This window comes from Ovis aries, chromosome 7 (assembly GCF_016772045.2).
Source record: "Ovis aries strain OAR_USU_Benz2616 breed Rambouillet chromosome 7, ARS-UI_Ramb_v3.0, whole genome shotgun sequence".
Classification (NCBI taxonomy): domain Eukaryota; kingdom Metazoa; phylum Chordata; class Mammalia; order Artiodactyla; family Bovidae; genus Ovis; species Ovis aries.
The window spans coordinates 82,201,565-82,225,073 of record NC_056060.1 but is presented as its reverse complement, the minus strand read 5'-3'; the positions used below and the strand labels follow the sequence as shown (position 1 = coordinate 82,225,073).

Here is a 23,509-nt window from a genome sequence, read left to right as displayed (position 1 = left end):
ATCAGGAATATCAGCTGGATGTTCATCCAAGCTTTTAATGTAAGATCTCTCTCTCTCCCTTGGGTCACTGGTATGGTGTTGCTTTGAGAAAGTTATCGGTTCAGGGCCATGGGGGTTTCTACCTTGGATGGCCTCTGAGAAGTCCTAGAAAAGCTTTTAGTCTCCTCCTGTCCTCAATGCTCCCACCTGCTGTTTGCAAAGTGTCCCCAGCTCCCCTCAACATGAGTCCCCACTCTCACTCTCAGAGATAGCTCGGTGTGGTGTGCATTGCTGGGGCCCCAGATCTGAAGGGTTTGTCTGTTGACTGAATGGACAGAATGTCCCCCAAAGGACCATGATGGAACCAGCTTTGCAAGGATATGGAAAAGAGGAAATGGGGGCCTCCTGCTGAGTTGTGACTTTGCCAAGGAGTGGTGGTACCATGTGGATCTTGACTCTTTGTGGAGGACACTGGGTTGGTAGAACTGCCTCTAATTGGAGGCCCATCTATACTCTTCTCCTTTGGAAGCTCACAATCCCTCATGTGATAGAGGCCAAGCAGTGCATGATATGGTGGATTTGGTGGAGTTGGAAGCCCTGGAGAAGGGTGAACCCTCAGCAACAGGCAAAACTGTCCATTCTTTGGTGACGGTGTCAGTAACAGGCTTCACCCTGAGTGCTCTGCCTTCTGACTCATAGCCCTGAGTGACCTGGGGACCTCGTCCAAGTTTCCCGTCCCTGTCAGACAGAAGGTCAAAGGCGTCACATTCTGTGGCTCACAGCTGTTCTCTCGCTGCTGGCCTCTGTCTTTTGGGTGAGCTGTAACTGAGGGTAGAGCCCAGCCCTGCAGGCCAGGCCTCTGGTGTTGGACCACTGGGGCTGGGTGCTGTAAGGTCACATTAATGTCCCTCCCTGCTCTTGCTATTGGCTTGGCTAACATGATATTTGGGATGAAGAGAAGAGCTCAGGACAGACCTGGACATCCTTGCAATGATGCTCTACTTCTCCAGCCTCCCTCCTGTTCCTGTGCAGGGTGTGGACTTCTGCTGGTCCCCTGGTCTTGGGCACGGAGGGACACTTTAGGTGGCAGTGCAGAGCCTTCCAGTGCCCCTGAGCTCTGTCCCTGGGAGCCTCACACGCTCTCTCTGGTCTCTTCCCCTGTGCCCTGAGGCAGCATGAACAACTTTGCAGATCAGAAGGATCAACTCTAAATAGCTCTTATGTTGCTCCCACCACCGCTGATGCTGGGGAGATGCTGTTGCTGACTCTCATCGCGTCGCCTTGTGCTGTGTGACTTCCTTTCTCATTCTCTCTGATCACCACTTTCTGTCCTCATCAACTGGTTACACTTCTGAGGGGACGTGGCTCTTAGGACAGAGGACTTGGATGACATCTCTCCCCAGCAAAGGGTTAATCCTCATGCCTCTCTTTGGGCATTGATCTGCTGTAACTGTGGGTGGTGGTGAAGAGGGCGGGTAGGGCCCCATCCAGGCCCCCAGTTTGCTTCCTAACACATGCTACCCCACCCTCCCTCCAAGTGAGGCATAGCGTTGTGTCGAGGGGGTGACAGGTCAGACCCTCTGGCCTTAATGCTGCCATTTCTGCCTCCTCCAGGTCACCCCACCTGCCTGCAGTTCACCCTGAACATGACCGAGGCTGTCAAGACCTACAAGTGGCAGTGCATAGAATGCAAGTCCTGCATCCTCTGTGGGACCTCGGAGAATGATGTGAGTGTGGGCTTCCCAAGTGGGAGGAGAAATCCAAGGAGCTGGGAGTCCTTTGAGGATGGAGAGGAAGGTGGGATTCTCATCCCTGGACTCCTGGGGAAAATATGCATCAGGACCCTTCCCCCCTTGACTTTTGCCTTGAGGACCCTTGGGACCCTTGTGCTACAATGACCTTGGCTACTCTTTGTGTCTTTAGAAACAGGTGCAGGGGGTAATGGCCAGAGACTGCCTTGCTGGCCTCCAGCCCTCAAGGGGTCGGTGGTAGACAGTGGTGCCCATCGCTTACTGTTGGGATGTGCTTGGCTTTTTACACCACATTCTGGAATGTGTCATCTCATTTGGTCTAAATATTAAGCATAATGAATGCAAAATTTAAAAAAAACACCTTTTTATGGAAAATTTCAAACATATACAAAGATAGAGAAAATAATGAGACTTGTGTACCCCATCATCAGCTTCAACAATGATCAGTACATGTCCAATCTTGTAAATGTTGCCACCTCTTTTGCATGAAATTATAATCCTAGTCATAATATCATTTCACCTGACACTATTCCATACATATCTCAAAAAGATAAGGACTACTTTTTAAAAGATAGTGAATATATTTTTTACAATTTGAAAACATATAAGGATTTACTTTTTAACAAAAATAACCAAAATATTAACATAGATTTAAGAAATCAATAATTCCATAATATAATCAAACATCCAGTCAATATTTCTATTACCTTGATTGTCTTAAACATTGTCTTGATTATCTTATTGTTTCTAAATGTTTTTATTATGGTTTATTTGAATTGGGATTCAAATAAGGCCCATGCATTGCCAGTTAGTTGCTGTGTCTTTAAAGTTTCTTTTAATACATAGGGTTTCCCTTCATTTTGCTCTTTTTCTCCCCCCTTGATTTTTTGTTAAAGAAGTCAGTTTGCTTGTTCAATAGAGTTTCCCATGACTTTATTTTACTGACTGCATCCCTATGGTGGTGGTTGACATTTTCTTCTGTCTCTTGTATTTCTTGTACGATGATGCTTAGAGCTAGAGGCTTCATCACATCCAGGCTCTCTCTCTTTTTCTCTGCCTCTTTAGTATATAAAAATAGTAAGACTACTTAATAAATAGTGGTGTATTCTTTCATCAGGAGGCACGTGATACCTGGTATCTCTCTTTTTGTGAAGGTAGCAACTGTTCAGATCAGTTCATTTCAGTTCAGTTGCTCAGTCGTGTCCGACTTTTTGCAACCCCAGGAATCACAGCACGCCAGGCCTCCCTGTCCATCACCAACTCCCGGAATTCACTCAGACTCACTTCCATCGAATCGGTGATGCCATCCAGCCATCTTATCCTCTGTCGTCCCCTTCTCCTCCTGCCCCCAATCCCTCCCAACATCAGAGTCTTTTCCAATGAGTCAACTCTTCGCATGAGGTGGCCAAAGTATTGGAGTTTCAGCTTTAACATCAGTCCTTCCAAAGAACACCCAGGACTGATCTCCTTTAGGATGGACTGGTTGGATCTCCTTGCAGTCCAAGGGACCCTCAAGAGTCTTCTCCAACACCACAGTTCAAAAGCATCAATTCTTCGGCACTCAGCTTTCTTCACAGTCCAACTCTCACATCCATACATGACCACTGGAAAAACCATAGCCTTAACTAGACGGACTTTTGTTGGCAAAGTAATGTCTCTGTTTCAGTATGCTATCTAGGTTGGTCATAACTTTCCTTGCAAGGAGTAAGCGTCTCTTAATTTCATGGCTGCAGTCACAATCTGCAGTGATTTTGGAGCCCCAAAAAATAAAGTCTGACACTGTTTCCACCGTTTCCCCATCTATTTCCTATGAAGTGGTGGGACCGGATGCCATGATCTTAGTTTTCTGAATGTTGAGCTTTAAGCCAACTTTTTCACTCTCCTCTTTCACTTTCATCAAGAGGCTTTTTAGTTCCTCTTCACTTTCTGCTATAAGGGTGGTGTCATCTGCATATCTGAGGTGATTGATATTTCTCCCAGCAATCTTGATTCCAGCTTGTGCTTCTTCCAGCCCGGTGTTTCTCATGATGTACTCTGCATATGAGTTAAATAAGCAGGGTGACGATATACAGCCTTGACATACTCCTTTTCCTATTTGGAACCAGTCTGTTGTTCCATGTCCAGTTCTAACTGCTGCTTGCTGACCTGCATATAGATTTCTCAAGAGGCAGGTCAGGTGGTCTGGTATTCCCATCTCTTTCAGAATTTTCCGCAGTTTATTGTGATCCACATAGTCAAAGGCTTTGGCATAGTCAAGAAAGCAGAAATAGATGTTTTTCTGGAACTCTCTTGCTTTTTTCCATGATCCAGCAGATGTTGGCAATTTGATCTCTGGTTCCTCTGCCTTTTCTAAAACCAGCTTGAACATCTGGAAGTTCACGGTTCACGTATTGGTAAAGCCTGGCTTGGAGAATTTTGAGCATTACTTTACTAGCGTGTGAGATGAGTGCAATTGTCTGGTAGTTTGAGCATTCTTTGGCATTGCCTTTCTTTGGGATTGGAATGAAAACTGGCCTTTTCCAGTCCTGTGGCCACTGCTGAGTTTTCCAAACTTGCTGGCATATTGAGTGCAGCACTTTCACAGCATCATCTTTTAGGATTTGAAAGAGCTCAACTGGAATTCCATCACCTCCACTAGCTTTGTTCATAGTGATGCTTTCTAAGGCCCACTTGACTTCACATTCCAGGATGTCTGGCTCTAGGTGAGCGATCACACCATCGTGACTATCTTGGTTGTGAAGATCTTTTTTGTACCCTTCTGTGTATTCTTGCCACCTCTTCTTAATATCTTCTGCTTCTGTTGAGTCCATACCATTTCTGTCCTTTATCGAGCCCATCTTTGCATGAAGTGTTCCCTTGGTATCTCTAATTTTCTTGAAGAGATCTCTAGTGTTTCCCATTCTGTTGTTTTCCTCTATTTCTTTGCATTGATCACTGAGGAAAGCTTTCTTATCTCTCCTTGCTATTCTTTGGAACTCTGCATTCAGATGCTTATATCTTTCCTTTTCTCCTTTGCTTTTTGCTTCTCTTCTTTTCACAGCTATTTGTAAGGCCTCCCCAGACAGCCATTTTATTAGGGATTGTAAATAGTGATATTCTTAATCTATGATTTGTTCTTCTTTGTTTAATAGCTGCAGTAATTCTATAAAGAGAAACTTTCCAAGTCTTGTATTTGGTTACCTTGAGCTATAGATTATTTAGAAAAAGCAGGATAAACACTTGATTCTTTTCCTTCATCAGTTTTCAAAATAAGGGAGTGTATTCAATACCTATTTATGATCACAATACTCAAGAAAATAGAAAATGTGGGCTACTTTCTTAACATGATAAAATTTTTATATCTTAGAACTAAAGCCTTTATCTTGTTTAATAGAGAAATGCTAGAGGCATTTCTAAGATGAGGAACCAGGTAAGGATGCCCACTAATGCTATTACTACTCAATACTCTAGAGATATTAGCTAGTGCAACTAGGTAAGAGATAACAATAAGTACAGTAAGTACTTGAGATAACAATAAGTAACAATAAGAATGGTAACAAATTAAAAAGTTTTTCTCTATTTCATAAACTATGATAGTATCTGGGAAGCTCTAGAGAATCAACAATAAAGCTAACTCAAACATTCAGCTCAGTTCAGTTCATTTCAGTCGCTCAGTCGTGTCCGACTCTTTGCGACCCCATGAACTGCAGCATGCCAGGCCTCCCTGTCCATCACCATCTCCTGGAGTTCACTCAGACTCACGTCCATCGAGTTGTGATGCCATCCAGCCATCTCATCCTGGGTCGTCCCCTTCTCCTCCTGCCCTCAATCTCTTCCAGCATCAGAGTCTTTTCCAACGAGTCAACTCTTCGCATGAGGTGTCCAAAGTACTGGAGCTTCAGCTTTAGCATCATTCCTTCCAAAGAAATCCCAGGGTTGATCTCCTTCCGAATGGACTGGTTGGATCTCCTTGCAGTCCAAGGGACTCTCAAGAGTCTTCTCCAACACCACAGTTCAAACGCATCAATTCTTCGGCGCTCAGCCTTCTTCACAGTCCAACTCTCACATCCATACATGACCACAGGAAAAACCATAGCCTTGACTAGATGGACCTTAGTCGGCAAAGTAATGTCTCTGCTTTTGAATATACTATCTAGGTTGGTCATAACTTTCCTTGCAAGGAGTAAGCGTCTTTTAATTTCATGGCTGCAGTCACCATCTGCAGTGATTCTGGGGCCCAAAAAAATAAAGTCTGACACTGTTTCCACTGTTTCCCATCTATTTCCCATGAAGTGATGGGACTGGATGCCATGATCTTCATTTTCTAAATGTTTAGCTTTAAGCCAACTTTTTCACTCTCCTCTTTCACTTTCACCAAGAGGCTTTTTAGCTCCTCTTCATTTTCTGCCATAAGGGTGGTGTCATCTGCATATCTGAGGTGATTGATATTTCTCCCGGCAATCTTGATTCCAGCTTGTGTTTCTTCCAGTCCAGCGTTTCTCATGATGTACTCTGCATAGAAGTTAAATAAGCAGGGTGACAATATTCAGCCTTGATGTACTCCTTTTCCTATTTGGAACCAGTCTGTTGTTCCATGTCCAGTTCTAACTGTTGCTTCCTGACCTGCATACAGATTTCTCAAGAGGCAGGTTAGGTGGTCTGGTATTCCCATCTCTTTCAGAATTTTCCGCAGTTTATTGTGATCCACAGCGATTACTCCAGCTTTGGCATAGTCAATAAAGCAGAAATAGATGTTTTTCTGGAACTCTCTTGCTTTTTCCATGATCCAGCAGATGTTGGCAATTTGATCTCTGGTTCCTCTGCCTTTTCTAAAACCAGCTTGAACATCAGGGAGTTCACTGTTGACGTATTGCTGAAGTCTGGCTTGGAGAATTTTGAGCATTACTTTACTAGCATGTGAGATGAGTGCAATTGTGCGGTAGTTTGAGCATTCTTTGGCATTGCCTTTCTTTGGGATTGGAATGAAAACTGACCTTTTCCAGTCCTGTGGCCACTGCTGAGTTTTCTAAACTTGCTGGCATATTGAGTGCAGCACTTTCACAGCATCATCTTTCAGGATTTGAAAGAGCTCAACTGGAATTCCATCACCTCCACTAGCTTTGTTCATAGTGATGCTTTCTAAGGCCCACTTGACTTCACATTCCATCATACAGAAATTAATAACTGTCATATGCACAAATAATAACATTATTTGTGTTAGAAGACATTATGGCAGAGAAGCTCCACTTACAATAGCAAAAAAAGGAGAAATATTTAGAAATAAACTTAGCTGTAAGTAGATAAGACCTAAATAAATAAAAATTTTAAATGCTTTTGAAAAGACATAAAAATAGATTTGAACAAATGAAGACATGGTATGATCTTGGATAGAATGACTCAAATTGTAAAGATTTCAGTTCTTCCTAAATTAATTTATAAATTTGATTTAAACCCAATAAATTCATTGACATGCTCTTTAATGGAACTAGACAAGTTGATACTAAAATTCACATGGAAAAAATATAAGATTAGCCAATGAAACACTGAAAGACAACAAATTATGAAGGGAGTCTAGCCCTACCAGACATTAAAACATACTATGATGCCTGAGAGGGGTTCAGGATTGGGAACACGTGCACACCCATGGTGGATTCATGTTGATGTATGGCAAAACCAATACAGTATTGTAAAGTAAAATTTAAAAAAAAAAACAGGATGGACAAAAAGACCAGTGGGATGGAATAGAAAACCCACAAATCAACCCAATTACATATGGACATTTAGTGTAAGATAAAAATTTGGTCTTCCCAGTGGCTCAGATGGTAAAGAATCTGCCTGTAATGTGGGAGATCCAGGTTTGATCCCTGGGTTGGGAATACCTGCTGGAGAAGGGAATGGCAACACACTCCAGTATTCTTGCCTGGAGAATCCCATGGACAGAGGAACTTGGCGAGCTACAGTCCCTGGGGTTACAAAGAGTTGAACACAACTGAGCTGCTAACACACTAACACACACACACATATGTTGTATCTAAAATTATTGGAGCAAAGATAGACATTTTCATGAATGGTACTGGGACAACAGGGTAACCATTTGGGAAAAGATAAAATTAGGTCCGCATTTTGCGTAATACAGAAGAGCAGTCTTCATATGAACTGGGGATATGCATGTAAAAAGTAAAACCATATTAGTATCTGAAGAAAACATGGATAAATTCTTCTCTAGTCTAAATATAAGGTGAGATTTTCTGTGATTCAGAATTCGCTAGGAATAAAAGAGAGTGTTGACAAATATGACCACATAAACATCTGCATACTGAAGAACACAATAAAGTCAAAAGATAACTGACAAACTGGGAGAAAATATTTGCAGCGCATAGTACAGATAGAGGTGGCAATGTATAACATATAAAGGACCCTTAAAGTTTGAAGGACAAAGGATCATAAACTTGATAGAAAATGGGAAAAATGTGAAAGATAGTTCACGAAAGATATAAAAATGACCCTTATACACACGGGAAAAAATGGTTTGAACACACTCATAATTAAAGAAATTTAACTGTAAACAAAATTGAGATATCCTTTCTTACCCATAAAATTAGGGGGAAAAAGTATGACAGTGTATTCTGTTGATGAAGTTGTGGGAAAGCTGGCACCCTTATGCATTGTCAGCGGCAAAACAAAGTGGTACCACCCTCTGTTCTACCAGTACCTAACACAACCACCGGGCACTTACCTTTTGACTGGGCTGCTTCACCTATCCTATCCTAAAGATATACCCATAACACTGTGAAAATACATACACACAAGGTTCTTTATGACCACTTTGCTTATAACTGCAAAATATTGGAAATGACCTAAATGCGTATACACAGTATGGGTGAATAAAGGATGGCCCAATGAAGTCCTGTGTAGCTGTAAAACAATAACAACATGAATTCATCTTTATGAATTAATATGGAGTGATTTCCAGGATATGTTGTTAAATAAAAAAGCAAAGTAAAAATATTATCTATAGTACATGGCCATTTTTGTAAGAAAGGCATAAGAAAATATACATATATCTTTTTAATTGTGTAAGAGAAATAGAAGAAGGATAAATAAGAAACTAGAGAGACTGGTTATTGTCAGAGCGGGTGGGAATGTACATCCCAGAAAAGGATTCCCATTCTACTGGAACTGTAGCCTAGGTGAATTCTGGTTCTTAGATACGTAGGAGTAAGAAACCCTTAGAGTGTGTTTCTCATGGGGGATAGCATGGGCTGGGATTTTGGTTGTTTTTTGTTGTTGTTGTTGGTAATATTGGCAGGCAGTTATCTAAGAAGTGAATGTAAAAGAAGAGATTATGGTGCTAGACAATTATCAACCTATGAATGATATGTTTAAACCCGCAGATACCTTAGTTTCCCTTTGAGAGAGTCTAAACCAGGATATCCTGCCTTCTTATAAAAGTAGGAGTCGCCAATGTATTTCAGATGTTAGTAATATTGTTTCTCACGTCTCTTCCTGTTTCTTGTCCCTCTTCTAACTTGTTTTCCCTCCTATCATCCCTAAATCATATTGCGATTTAGCTTACTTGAGTTCTGACAATAATAGTGTGACCCTTGGAATAGCTTCTTATCCTCGTCCTACGTTTCCTACTGCTGATTCTTAGCCTCTTTTCTGTCTGCCTGTCCTTGACTTTGGTGTTCCCCAAGCCTCTACTCTTGATCTTCTCCTCAGTAACTTTTTTGAGTTCTTGGTTTTTCAGAAAATTCAATGAAAGCTATGGATTTACGTTTTCCTTAGAAACATCTACATTTGGACTTGTGTGCAAAATTGTACGTTTAATTTCAAGGAGTTCATGGATACCTCTCCAAGTTCAAAAACATCTGCTTTCACGTACTCTGGGCTTCCTCTCCCAGGACCCTCATTGCCCTCTCATCACCAAAGACGCCCTAACGCATATCTCAGGCTCAGGCCTCTCTCCTGACCTCCAGCTGCCTTCAGGCATCCTCACCAGTTGATCTGTAGAGCTACAGAACAAGTTTATAGCTGAGGTTGCCTTCTGTCCCCCACAGACCTGCTCCTCTGCTCGTGGCTTATTGGATGGCTACCTCATCTGGCTTGCTGACCAAGATCGCAACCTAGGAGACACCCTTGATTTCTTCCTTTTCATTCTTTACAGCTAATCAATGACTCTCAAATGGAAGCAGGCCCTTTTTCTTTCCCTCAACCCACAACCCTAGTTCAGACCATCATCATATGTTATCTCTTACCTGATGACTAAGTAGCCTCCTAAGTGGTCTTCCGGCCTCAAGAACCAATCTCTGTCCACCTGGGCATCTATTCTGATACAATGAGATACAGCAGCTAGTGAGGTCTTTCTAAATTGCAAGTCTAACCATGTCACTCCTCGGTTGCTAACCTTTGAAAGCTTCCCATTGTGTCCTATTGAAAGGTCTTAGCGTGATAAAAAAAAAAGACATCTTTCATGGTTTCTCCTGCCTCACTGCTTGCTCACAGGGGTTTCCAACTTCTGTATCTACTTTTTCCAGGATCTCTAAACTGGTGAAAGCCAAGGTGAGATTTGACACAAAACTTTGCAGACGTCTTATAAGCCATCAAAGCAGACCCAAAGATAACTGAACAGAACAGGGCTGAACCTGGAGGATGGGGACCAGGTCACAAACACTTACTGAGTAGCTCCTATGCACAGAAGTTCTGAAGGAGATGTGGAGATGAGTAAGACAAGGTCTGCCCCAAGGGCTGTGCCGCCTGTACAGGCATGGACAAAAGAGCCGTGTTCCAAACAGACTGTGTGCAGATGCCTACCACATGCCAGGCTTGGCAGCATAAAGTAAAGTGCAATTAAATGTCAAAAGAAAGCAAAGTACATGAGGATGCAAGAGAGGTCAGAGAACTTCCATTTGAGTAGATTAGTGAAGTTTTTGTAGCAGAGAAGTGTTTGAAGACTTGAAGGGTGGTTAGGGAATAGTCCAGAAGAGAAGGGGCCAGGGACTGGGAGAGCCTCCAAACAGAGAGAACTATAGGAGCAAAGGTGTGAACTGTGTCCTTGGAAGTTAACCACAGTGCTAGAAAGGCCTGTTCTCATCTGGTCTCCAAACTCCAGCCTCCAAGGAGGCTTTTAGGAGCTGACAGGTGGCACAATATCACTCGTATTTCTCTAGTAATAAAACCCTGAAAAGGTTCTGAGGTGTTATGGATGTTACAAGCAAGGATGCTGCCCATTTCATAAATGGAAAGAGTGAGGTCCAGAGCAATTCAGTTAAGATTTACAAACATTTAAAGTACTGTCTATTCACTAGGCAAATATCCTGAGGAATTCAGAAATGCATTAAATTAATTTTCTACCCTTATGGAGGCAGAATTGTTGGTGATGTGAGTTCAGAAGCATAAAGAATCCCTTTAGGCTTGGATGTGAGATGGTGGGCTAGGGGGGCTTCTTGGAGGAGGAATGGTTTGAGAACACTTATGTGGGAGTAAGGTTTGTGTAGTTCAGAGGACAGATGGGGGCATTCCAGGCGTGGGCAAAGCACGTGGCTGTTCAGAGGGAAGTGAGGACTCCAAATGGGCTGGGAAATGGGCATCCAGGGAGGTTGATTAATGGAAATAAGCTGGTGGCATAGGTCACTGGGGGCCAGAAAGTAATTAACCAAAATAATTCCATATTTCTTCCTCTCCTACTCTGTGTTCCACCAGGACCAGCTACTCTTCTGTGATGACTGTGACCGTGGCTACCACATGTACTGTTTAAATCCCCCTGTGGCTGAGCCCCCAGAAGGTAATAATGATGAGGTCACCAATAACAATAACAGCTACTTCTACCACTTTCTGAGCCCTCACTAAAGTGCAGGCCTTGTGCTAAGGGCTTCACATATCTTGTCTCATGTAACTTTCATAACCTTTCGAGGTAGATATGACCACTCCCATTTTACAGATCATGCAACTGAGACCCAGTTCAACCAGCTGAAATTCTAGCTTGAAGGCCAAGGAGATGTTTCCCTGGCTTATGACTGAGATGGTGGGAGAGGTGTGAGTTTCTAGAGGAAACTGGTCCAGACCCGGTGATCTTGGTTAAGAGGCACAACCAAGGAAGCAGGGTCTTCACTGCTGTTCGGCCAATCATCTCTGTGCACTTACTATTTTCTGAGCAGAGTTCTGCTGAGCAACAGACTTCAGCACATTTTCGGAACTGGGACTCGGTCTCTGGATCATGAAAATCCAAAATAAAATGGGGCTGATAAAAAGTTTAGGGCCAAAGGGTGGGGCCTGAGGCTTGGGGAGAGGCTGCTTGTAATGCCATCTCGTTTCTTGTAGGGAGCTGGAGCTGCCACTTATGCTGGGAACTGCTCAAAGAAAAAGCTTCAGCCTTCGGCTGCCAGGCCTAGGGTCCCCGGTCACACATATGAGGTGACTTGCCACTGGAGAGGCTGAAGCAGAGCCCAGTTCAAACCCGATCGAGCCCCTTCTCCCATATATCCAGACAGACCAACCTTAAGGAGGAACGCCAATCAGTAGCCACAGAGCACGCGGACACAGGGCATCAAGGGGCGAGGTGTCTGCTTACCTCCTACATGCAGGTTTCCGTTCCTCAGCCAGCCCCCCACCCCTTGTTTCTGCCAGAAAGATGGTAAACTTTTGAAGAATGACCCCAGCCACAGCCCTGTGGACCCTCCCTCACATTTATCCTAGCACCAGGCCCTCTCACTGGTTCCCCATTTTAAGGTCCCATTTTGTGACCACCTATCCCGTCACTCCTGTGTGGTTTGGTGTTTCGTATTATCTACTGTGTTCCAAGAACCTTCGCACAGCCTCCCTACCCTCAGCTTTGTCTTTCCACCCTGAACTCAGCGGAGGAATAAAGGGCTGCGGAGAAGTTTTTATTTATTAGAAGCCTCCCTGGAAACTTCTAGACTCGGGACCTGGAGCCCATCCAGATAATGAAGCCCTGAAATCCCTCCTGGTACCTCCGTCCCTTTGAAGAAGAACTTTTTGCTGCTTTCTCCACCCTCAGCAGATATCCAGTGATATCAGTGACAGCTGGGGGAGGTGTGGGGTTCTCTAGATGGTGCTGCGGAGGGAGGGGGAGGCCATGAGAGGTGGGCGGAAACGCTACGAAGGTAATTCTGAGGCCCTGTCACAGCCAGTCGGTATTTGCTGTCCATCAGGAATGGTTTTGCCCGGGACCAGATTGTCAGAGCTGGGGCATCCTTGAGGAGAGACAGGCCACAGCGTAGGCAGAGCTCTGAAGTCTAGACTCTGCCTTCCACTCGGTCTGGGTCTGGAGCTTTCCCTGGTGGACCAAGAACCGGGAAGGTGGTGAAGGCTGCCAGGTCAAGAATCTGAATGTTGGTCCTGAGGACTGCAGCGCTGAGAAACCCTTCAGTATTGATGTGGCGCCGCAGATCCCTTTTCCCGAGTAACTCCTTCCTTCTGCATCGTGTACGTTTGCCATTGTCTGCTGAGACCCGACTTTGGGAGTTTCAGGATGGGGGAAGAAATGATGATTCCCTAAACAAATAACTGGGATGATGTGATTATTTATGACCAGGGTGACCATCACGAAGAATCTTCAGCTTGAGGGCTGCTCTTGTCTCCGAAGTCCCCAGTCCATGCTGGATTCTTCCTTTTGGGAAAAAAAAAAATGTGTCGAGAAGAAAGAAGTGGGGAGGCAATCAGATGCCGAGAAGTCTGTGTTTGAAGTCAGCCCCGGGGGCTGGAGCAGGCCCAACCACCTTTGAATCTCCGCAGCAGTGGCGGCAGCAGCAGCACGCAGTAACTGACACATTTCTGGAAAAATCATTTGCCCAAAGGGCAGGTCTCGGTGAGCCGGACCCTCACATGTGCTTGGCTTCCTTGAAAGCAGCTCTGTGGTCCGGCTGCTTATAACAAAGGCCCAGGTTATTTTTAGACCTTCAGCTCCTGAAAAAAAGCCCTCCAGAGGCCTGGAGGCTCCAGCCACTTGGGCCACCTCTGCCCGGCTGCGGCCTTCTCGCCAGGACTTGGCAAGAGCCCTCCTTCCTGACTAATTGCTCTTGGCCAGTGGACCTGGGGCAGCCTGGCGGGGAGCCAAGCTGTGTGTGTCTCTCCCCGGGTCTTTTGCAGGGTGACCTGTGGCCAGAGGTGGAGGCCAGTCTCCTGCAGGGGCCCGTGGCCTTGGAGGGAGTTCCACGGGTACATAATGATCTCGTTTAAAGGGCTGACCAGATGGGATTTCCATCTTCCTCTGGAGGGATTTCCTTCCCCCTGTTGGTTGGTGCACCCGTTTTGGATTCTGGAGGCCCAGGGAAGGTTTGGGAAGCTGCCATGTGGTCACACCATCATCTGTTTACCCAAGAGGGTCACATTGGAGGGCCAGACTTTTTCCCCTGATGGCCCTGGCTCTCTGTCCTCCCACAAAACCCAACGTGGGCATCCTCAAAGGCTGGTTATTGGTTTTGAAAAGTCACTTTGCTTAATTTTAGGAAAAAAGTCGTCAAGCTGTTTGCAAAAGACACAAATGGCTTAAAAGCTTAAAAAAGCAAATCTGAAACCAAAACAGTGACCCTGCATGTAGACAGACCCTCTTTGGAGAGTGTTTCCCACCTCAACACAGTTGATGGGGTGGGGGTGGGCAGGGGACTGTGTTCTTTCTCGAGACACGCTGGCTGCCACAGAAGCTATGAAGGTGTGATTGAGTCCTGGAGAGCAAGGAAGGTGCTGGAACCTTCCACAGGGGTGAGGGTGGCCAAGACTCTGTACTGAACATCAGGAAGGCCCAGCATTCCCTTTTTCAGTTTCACTGCCTGCAAGATGGGCCCAATCCCTTCTTTGGAGACCTCAGTTTCCCCCATCTGGAAAATGGGGACAGCAAAGCTGGCTGGTGAGATGGCACTTGCAGGATACTACAAGCAAAAATCATGGTTACACTGATCACTTTCTGTATTGAAAAAAGGAAGGTGTTGGTCAACAACTGCTCTTTTTTTGAGCCCCAGAGAATGAGCTGGAATCATGGGTGCATATGGATGCTCAGGGTTTTTGTTTTACCCCTGCCACTGAGTAGCTGTTTGATCTTGGGCAAAACACTTAAAGTCTCTGAACCTCAGTTTGCCCATCTGTGAAATGGAGATAATACGTGTCCTGCCTGTTCCACAGTGATATCAGGAGTCTTAAAAGGCATAATGTTATATAAGTCATCACTGGAAAGCTGGGCTTGTCAGGTAGGGACCCCCAAAATGATTTTCACACCCACTTTCTCGTGTGAGTTAGCCAAGGTTAGATGCCTTCTTGGAATTGCCATTTTGACCAAAGGGGGTTTATGTTTTAAGGAACAGACTGCCTGTGGTCAGGGTCACAAGGTCGAGCTGTGACAAGAATATTGTGACTGAGCATGGATCTGTTGTGGAAGGTGAGGGTGTACCCTGGGGCTGGGGATTTCAGAATGAAGATACTGCCTTCTATAAGGTCAGCACAGCCTAGAATGGGGCTCTGACTTCTGGGGAGGGCTGTCATTCAGTTTAGTGTAACAGTCGCTTAAAAACTTTGGTTTTTAAAGCCCAGCCCTGCTAGTTTCTAGCAGAAATGACTTGGGGAGATGACAACCTCTCTGGGCCTCATGTTCCACATCTGAGAAGGGAGATCTGACCTATCCAGGAGGGTTCTTTCAGGGACTAGAGTCAATGTTGTTGAAGATCCTGACATGGGGCTTGGGTTCCTTGGTGGGGGGGCAGAGGGGGTCCTCCCCTGCTCCGTGGTAGCGCCTGTCACTGCACAGAGGCCACCATGTGGAGATAAGGATGCTGCTGCCTCTCAGCTCAAAGCCCGGGCACAGCCAGCGTGCCCTGGTTCAGCTTCACCCCGATGCTATGGCTCCCGCTAGCCAGAGAGGAGGTGCAGCTGCGAGGTCCAAGCCGGAAGCTGAAGCCCTCTGTTTCCTGTGGGTATTTTCGAAATGCTTCCTTTGGGGCCTGCAGCAAATCCAGTGCAGGCACCAGAGTGAGGAAATAGAGAGACAAGGCCCCTGGTGGGATGTTCACCTTCTGACTTTCTTTCTCAACCCCGCACTGACTCAGAGCCCCCGAGGCAGGGGCCTGCCAGTCTAAAGGTGCCCCTGCTCCTGTCATTGCCCTGGAGCCAGGTAGGAGGCCTGCACAGGCCTCGGGGGCAGCTGCTTCCCTGGACTTGGCTCAGTCTGTCTGCAACCAGGATAGCAAGCCCGTGGGAGGGAGGCCGGATTCCTTCGGTGCTGGGGAGGAGAGCAGGTTTAAGGTTGGGGGAGGGTTTGGCTTTCACAGTGATGGTTTCGTGATACCCTGGAGAGTTTACGTTCATGCTGCATTTGAGTCTTTGTGCTTTGAACACAGCATGATTTCTTTATGCCCTTCCCTTTAAAAGTTCAGATATTTTAAGGAAGAAAAATGAGATGATTATTATTACTCTTCCTATAGGGGCAAATTTAAGAGACAGATCTATGCGCTTGAAGAAAAATTATGGGCACCCTTAGGCTTCCAGACTCAGAGAAGAGGGGCCTCTGGTTATCTTCTTTGAGTCCTTGTGTAGGAGGTGAGGGAGGAGCCCTGAGGACTTCCTTCTCTGCCCCTAGGAGGTTCTCAGTCCGAATGCAGGTGCTGGGACCACAGCCCCCTCTTCCTCTCTCACTCCCTGAACCCCCAGGCTCTCCCCTGCCACCCACTGTGGGCCCCTTCAGGGTGTACCTGTGTCCCAACCCTAGGGAGACATGGCTTCCTAGGTCAGAGCTGAGCTCACACTCCTGCTGAAGGTGCCCTGCTTGCCTCCTTTCCCGAGCTGGACATTGGTGTCACCTAGAGTAGGCTCACATCCCTGGAGAGGGAGGGAGAGGCGGCCCTGAGTAAGGAGTGGAAAGGGTCAAAGATTTTCACTTTAGGCAAAGTAAAATGAAGAGAATTGGGGCTGGGGGAGGGGCTTTGAGGAGGGGGCCAGAAACCTGGGTTCCCCTTAGGAAGAAATCCTGCACCTAAATAACTAGAAGGCATGGGAAGAAAGAGTTGTTATAACTCATTGTTTTCTCCCTAAAGGCCTAAGATCCTGGTAATGAGTTTTTGTTTGTTTGTTTGTTTATTTCCCTAAAGGCCCAACCTCTGTCAGTTCTGGACACCAAGACGACTCTACCTTTTTCGAGACCCCCCCGGCCTCTGGCGCCCTGGGTTGGGGGTGGGGCGCTTCAGAGACCAAAGCAGGCAGGAGTGATGCCCTTCACCCAGATGGAGGTGGGAGGTACAGTGGGTCTCCTGGTTGACCGCTGTGAATTTTCCCAAAGCCACAGAAAAAGCGTCCTCTGATACTCGTTAGTGAGATGAGCTGCTGAGGTCCTCCTGGTCTGGATGGAAGGTGGGGGCGTGGTGGAGAAAGCGGTGGTGGCAAAGGCCAGGCTGGGTCACCACCTGCTGCCCTGGGAGTGGAGGACTGCCAGGCGCTGCCTCTAGAGGCATCAGGCCCAGGAGGCCCTCCCTGACCTGGTCCCCAAGCCCAGCTGGGCAGCAGCTGGGACCCCAAGAAAGCGGGCACCTGGCTGGTCCTCCCCACTGCCCAGCAAGCTGGATGGGGTTCCTCTTCCTCCTGTTGTCTGCTTCCCCTTTTGAGAATCTTACTCCCATCCCCAAAAGGATGCTTTTGGTTTCCCAGTTAGCCCAGTTTCCCCTGGACACCAGGTGGGTCGGGAAGAGGGTGGAAGCACAGATGCTTTCGTTTGCCTCAGGCCTTCAGGTCTTCCCACCCAGCCCCATGGCTCTGCGGGTTCCTTAGGTCTAACTGGTCAGTGGTCAGAGGCGGGGCTCTGCAGCTATCAGGGGGGTTATGACACCCCGCTTCCCCCCTCCCCCAGTTCCTGAACATTCCCAGAGCTTGGGGATCTGATCTCAATTCTCCACGGCCACCAGCCCCTGGTGTAGAAAGAGCAGAGCAGGTGGGTTAGTTCAGGGCCTTCCAGGGAGCTCGAGGGGGCTTTGACTGTGGGGAGCTGGGTCCTTTCTAGGGAGGCGGGACAGCTGAGGTAATTGTTCTGGGAGGGAGGCCAAAGGGACAGGAAGCTGTCCTTGGGTGCCGCCTGCCCGGGTGCCCTGGCTGCGGGAGCAGGGCTGGCCGGCTTTTGAGCATCTCAGCAGCTGCTCAGGGCAGGGCGTGGCTGCAGGGCGCCCTCCCCAGGCTGCTGGGAGGAGAGGCCACAGGAAGCACCTCCAGGAAACTGTCAGGGGGAGGGTCGTGGTTTCCCAGAAGGAACAGAGGCCCCCTGTGTGCAGGGAAAGCTTCGGAAGGGGGCGGGATCCCAGAGGAGGCACCCTCTGGGCTCTCAGGGGGCCCTGCCCGTGTCCCCTCAGATGGCTGAGACCTGAGGTAACTCCCCAGGGTCCTGGGTGGGAGGCTTTGGGGGGGCTCAGAACGGGGGTCAGAGGGCCCAGGAACACCCTTGGTCATGGCCTCTGTTCCCAACTGCCTCCCTCTCTTCACCCCAGTGCTTTGAAAGAGAGGCATTGCAGGCCTTCCCCCTCTTTGGCCCCACCAAGAGAAGGAAGCATTTGTGCTGATGGTGACATTTCCCAGGCAGGCCAGAGGAAGGCAGGGACCGGGACTGGCCGGCAGCCAGAACCCTCTTCGGCAGAGATATAATGACTAATCATGACCTCTAGCCCAGGCAGCGAGCAAAGCAGCCATTCAGGACGGCACCAACCCAGTATGGCAAAAAAAAAAAAAAAAAAAAAAAAATGCTGCTGTGGTGGGGAAGAGAGAGGGTAAGCAGTCACTATAGGAAATGGGGGGGGGTGAGCCCCCAAGATCTCTGTTCTCCCTCAACAACACCCCCCAAGTCTCCAGGTTGTATTCATATAGATTGCATCCTGTTTGCTTGACTCTCTGCATCTCTATAATTCCTATCAATGTTATTAGTGTGGATGGTGAGAACACAGATGCATACACACACACACACACACACACACACACGCACACCTGTGGCTTAGGGAACCAAAGCAAACCTTTGTGTTGCTCCAGAATGAGAAGGAGAACCTGCTGGTAACCAGAAGCCACCAGACCAGATGCTTTCTTTCCCTGAGTTTCCTGCCAGGCCAGCTCCCCCAGCTTCCAGCCCCTGCACGACCACAGGGAGCTGGAAAGGAATCCTTGTGCTTGGAAAGTCATTGGCCGTGAGGATTCTCTCATCCCTCTCCTCTGCTTCCTTGGGGGAGATGTTTGGCAATAGTTGGGGATCTGGAAAAAAGTCTTGATTCTGCTTTCTGTTGAAGGGATGCAAAGATTTTCTGGGTAGCACTGGGGTTGTGGTTTTGTTGACTTTGCCCTTTTATGATCATTCCCCACCACGACATGGGTTCTCCTCTTACTTAGTGAGCCTTCTCCCTTCCCGCACCTTCCCTCCCTTCCCTCCTGCCAGGCTGGATGCTGCAGGATGGGGTGGTAGTGGAAAGAAACAGTAGCACAAAAGAAAAGGAAAACACTTTCTCCCTGCACGTTTTCACCATGTAGTTGAAGGCCTAAATTAGGTACTGGAGGAAAAATAAGGGAAAACACAGACATGTGAATGAGAGCATGAAAACATAGAACAGTCATCCCCGAGCAGAGGGGGTGGGGGCAGGTGGCTGGAGAGAGGCGGGGTAGGGAGGCAGGGTCCTGGCTCATCGATGCATCCGGCCCATGTGGCATTTGGGAAGGCAGAGTCACGCTTTGGCAAGAGATGCTCAGATGCTTGGGGGGCACTCGTGCCCTGGACCAGGGAAGAGTATGTGTCGATCCTCGTGCTCACCTTTGCCCACTCTGGGCATCTTTCCTCCAGAGGAGCATGAACACATTTCCTGCCTGCCATGAAGGACTGCTGGGCAGGCTGGTACGGGCCAAAACACTTGGTGGGGTGTGTACTGCAGGCCTGGCATTGTGCCAGATACCGCAGGGTCTGGAGGAATAAAGTACATCCTGGCCCAAACTGTCAGTTGCTTTTCAGCCTTAAAATTCCACTCCCTCAAGGCACCCTGATCACATGTCAGGTGGCGTGCCATCAGAGGAGGTATGCGTGTGTTTGGGTCTCTCTGTTTAGGACACATGTTGGTCAGTAGAAGATGAGCAGGCCTAGGCGTCCTGTTATTCTCACCCTCTGGGGCTGGGGGAAAGGAGTGCAGTTGACATCAGCCTGGTTGCTTTTAAGTCTCCCAAGCACTGGCTGCCCTGGGAAGACGAGCGTCCTTAACAGGAACGGGAGTGAGATGATGTGTCACCAGCTAGAGGGGCTCAGAGCCTGGGCCTCCAGAAGTTGCCTTTGGGCCACTGGGTGATGGGCAGGCAGGTGCAACTGGCAGGGCCTGATCAGAGGTCAAAACGGACCCTCACAATGGCCTTGTCCAGTCCCCACTGGAGGAAGCAGAGATGAAGAGTGGTGGGATGCAAGCGTCATGCATGGGTTGGGTGGACTCCCACGGAGACCCCAGCCAGGCTGTTCCAGCTGCACAGCGTTTCTGGCTTGCAGGTGGTGGGGAGGGCATGTCAAAGGTGTTTTCAGTAAACCTTCTCTGTCCTCCTTTGGCCAAGTGCTCGTCAGATCTGAGCTTCATGCTCCACTAGATTCCCACTGTCTGACAGCATCAGCAATTGGCTATTTGCTCCAGCTCAACCTTCCTCTACACATGTCACAGACAGATTCCAGGTTCTAGCTATTCCCTGAAGAAGCTGCCCCAAACTGGCTTTAAGGCTGAGCACCTGGACTAAGGGGAAAGCTCGTATCTGCCCCTGTGTTGGTGTCAGCTCAGAGTTGGCCTAAAGCAACCTTCACTTCCTCTGCTGGGCAGGTTCTGGGAAATGCTCTTCCCTGGACAGCACTGGCTCCCAGAAGGTGGTTTTGGTGATCTCTGTGGAGAGTCAGGGACACAAGGCTTTCATGATGCTTGGCTGGGGGTCTGGTTTTAAAGGGCTTGAGAACCCGAAGTGCATTCTGGGGTTTGATCTACCCATCCGTTTGAAAGCCTTTGGGCAAGGCTCTTCCGACTGACCCAGTTTCAGCAGTCTCTTGTGCCGGCAGGAGGAGAGAGAGGAAGGCCATCTGACTTGGATCCCATCCAGGCCAGACCGGCAGCACCTCCCCCAGGCAACCAGCCTCAGACTCTGAGCCCACAACCCACCTTCTCCCCTACCCCCAGCTCCATGAAAGGTGGACGCTGCTGGCCCAGTGGGCTGAGCCCTGAGATGGTCTTCCCTCCTCTTCTACTCAAGTCTACTCAGGCTGAGAATACAGTCTGCTCAGACCCCTTCCCAGCCTGAGGGTGACCCGCTGGACCAACTAGGAAGTGGAGATCTGGGGGAGGGACTGTCCCATCCACATCACACAGTCCACTGGATCAAGTCACAACAAGTCCTCAGTTGGGTCTGCATCTCCCTTTCCAAATGTGTTTAGACCGAGGGCAGTTTTAAAGCCCAGTTTTGATGACATTCCCCTTTGAGAGCCAAGAAACGGAACATCTCTGCCAGGAAACTGAGATAAATTGATTTTCTTCTAGCTGCCTGAAGTCCCACTGTGTTTCTCCTCAGAGAGAGGCTGATTGTGGCAGCTTTGATGTCTTCCTGGGATTCCTCTGGATGAGCTGTGGCCCCAGGGATAGGAAGGCTGAAAGGGGTCCCACAGGAGGGGATGCTGGACCCAGCGTCGTGGGAGGAGACTCAGGCCTGTGCTGGCTCTGGTTAAGAAGAGAGCCTGAGGAGCCTGGAAAGGGGTTCCTTGAGCTTTCGCACTGCCTGACCCAGCTGGTGAAGAGACCTTGGTGCCTCACAGCTTCAGGAATTTACCATCCTCAGATTGCTTTGCGCTGTGGTTGGAAAGGTGGCCCCTGGAGATGTTCCAATGATCTCCAATTGCCAAGGGTGCATTTGTACCTCTAGATCCACAGATAAGAGGCAAACTGGGTGTCGCTTCTTCGGGTGTGGTCACAAGAGAGGAGGCCATTTTCACAGTGTGTGCCCATCATTCCAAAATGCCTTCTAGTCTCTTCTACCTGCATCTCTTGCATCTCCTGAGTTGGTAGGTGGGTTCTTTACCTCTAGAGCCATCTGGGAAGCCTTTCTCTTCTACTCGCCCTGCCTCAACTCTTCGCAAAACTCTTAGTCATAAATGAATGGCCAAGATAGTTGACCTCCAGCAACAGAAATGCCTGCTAACAAAGGTCTTCCTTTTATGCTCCCTTGAACTCCCTCCTCACTGGACCTTGGGATCCAACATCCATTACCTCCTGCTGACGGGAGGACTTAGAGTTGTCCAGCCCTGAGCCACTTGAGTATCTCAGACAATGTCCAGGATTGAGGTAGACACAGCTTTCATGAGGTTAGAGAGAAGGGCTCCAGACTGAGGAAGTTGCAGTGGCCTGAGGAGATGTCCGTTGGCTCCTCTAAAAAGCCACCACAGCAACAGACAGACAAGAGCCCCCGCTCTCCCACCCCACAGCCTCTTTCAGGTGTGATGTGGTCGCTGTCTCAGCCGTAGGTGTGTGTGCCCCACTCTGCTCCTCTGTCTTCTGGGGTGCTCATTTCTCCTGTGTTAAGTTCCCACTCTTGTGGCTCCTGCTGTGAAAAGTGCTGTGACGTCTCTGCCCTGTCTGAGGGATATTTCGAGGTCTCTCAGTGTGTCAGTATTGGAGATGAGGCTGTGCCACGTCTCCCAGAGTCCTAAGAGGACACGCGGGTTTTGTGACTTCTCAGAGAGTGGGTGTACTGTAAGCGTCCGGGAGGATCTCCAGGTGGAAAGCACCCCACACCTGGAATTGGATCCACTGGCGAGAACTTGTCTGGAAGCCGGGTCCACTGCTTCCTTCAGAAGAGGGCTGACGGGAGGGCTGCCTGTGAGCCAGGATGCTGCCCTCTCCCCTTGCCTTCCTCCTGTCCTGACCTGGCTTCTGGGAGAGGCGCCAAGGAGAGGTCAAGTCCCGTAGCCAATGTGAAGTGGGCATCAAGCAGCTTTTATCTTGGAGACCCTTGGACATCCCAGCCCCTCCATGGAGCCCTTGAACCTCCACAAAGACTGAGTCACAGGCCGTGTCCCTTACTTGCTGTGGTTGTATCTCGTTCTGTGGTTGGTTAGCAGTGTTGATGATCTATGTAGTGAATCTTTTTGTCTGCAATTTAGCGAATGTGTAAACAAATAAAAGGTTTTAAAACTCTTGGCAATTTTTGGTTCTTCTCTCCCCACCTGCCTTCCAACCCCCACTGCCGCCCCCCATCTTTAAAAACCATTTGCAAATGTATAGAGCCTGTGTGAGTAGACCTTTCGTTCTGGGGTGTCCAGTGGGACTACATGAGCATGCGTGTGTGCTAGGCTCCAGGGAAAGGCTGGAGCTTCCAGGTTGGAAGGAGACTCCAGAGGCGAGGAGTCTTCCAGGTCCCAGTTGCTCTTGCGGATGGAATTCTGACCCCGTCACACACAAGCTCCAGTGAAGCCACGGTCATGGTAGCTTTTGTGGGCACAGCAGGCAGCTCCACCACAAGTGCCATCCCATGAGCCCTCTGAGAAGATGGCAGGGCATCCTGAAGAGAAGAAGCCCCTGAAGTTTCCGGGAGAGGTGAGGCCGATGATTCAGAGATGACTCACAGCTGAGGTGGTTGCAGCAGTGGGGGAAAGAGAGACCTCAGGCTCAGGACCCATCTAGAAACCAGCTGAATCACTGCTCCTCCCCTCTCAGGTCTCGCCTGTAAGGCAGTGAGATGGCTGCCCTGGGTGAGGGGCAGGAAGTTCATAGGAGACAAGTCTGCCCCAGTTCCCAGCCTGCTTAGCAACCTCCTTAAAGGCACAGCCTCTGGGTGCA

At 48.3% G+C, this 23,509-nt stretch overlaps 1 protein-coding gene across 4 annotated transcripts in view; it reads left to right on the top strand.

Annotated features, from left to right (window-relative positions):
- The window catches only part of DPF3 (double PHD fingers 3), a 288,441-nt gene extending 265,574 nt beyond the window's left edge, over nt 1-22,867 (top strand). For 3 of the 4 annotated variants that reach the window (XM_060418247.1, XM_060418248.1, XM_060418246.1), the window contains exon 9: nt 1,594-8,209. In XM_060418247.1, coding sequence (XP_060274230.1) covers nt 1,594-1,877 — 284 coding nt within the window. In that variant the 3' untranslated portion in view covers nt 1,878-8,209. Of the gene's footprint in view, nt 1-1,593; nt 8,210-11,411; nt 11,494-12,029 lie in introns of those variants that run through there. The other variant, XM_012181974.4, reaches the window with a different exon arrangement.
- The last annotated feature ends 642 nt before the right edge of the window (nt 22,868-23,509 follow it).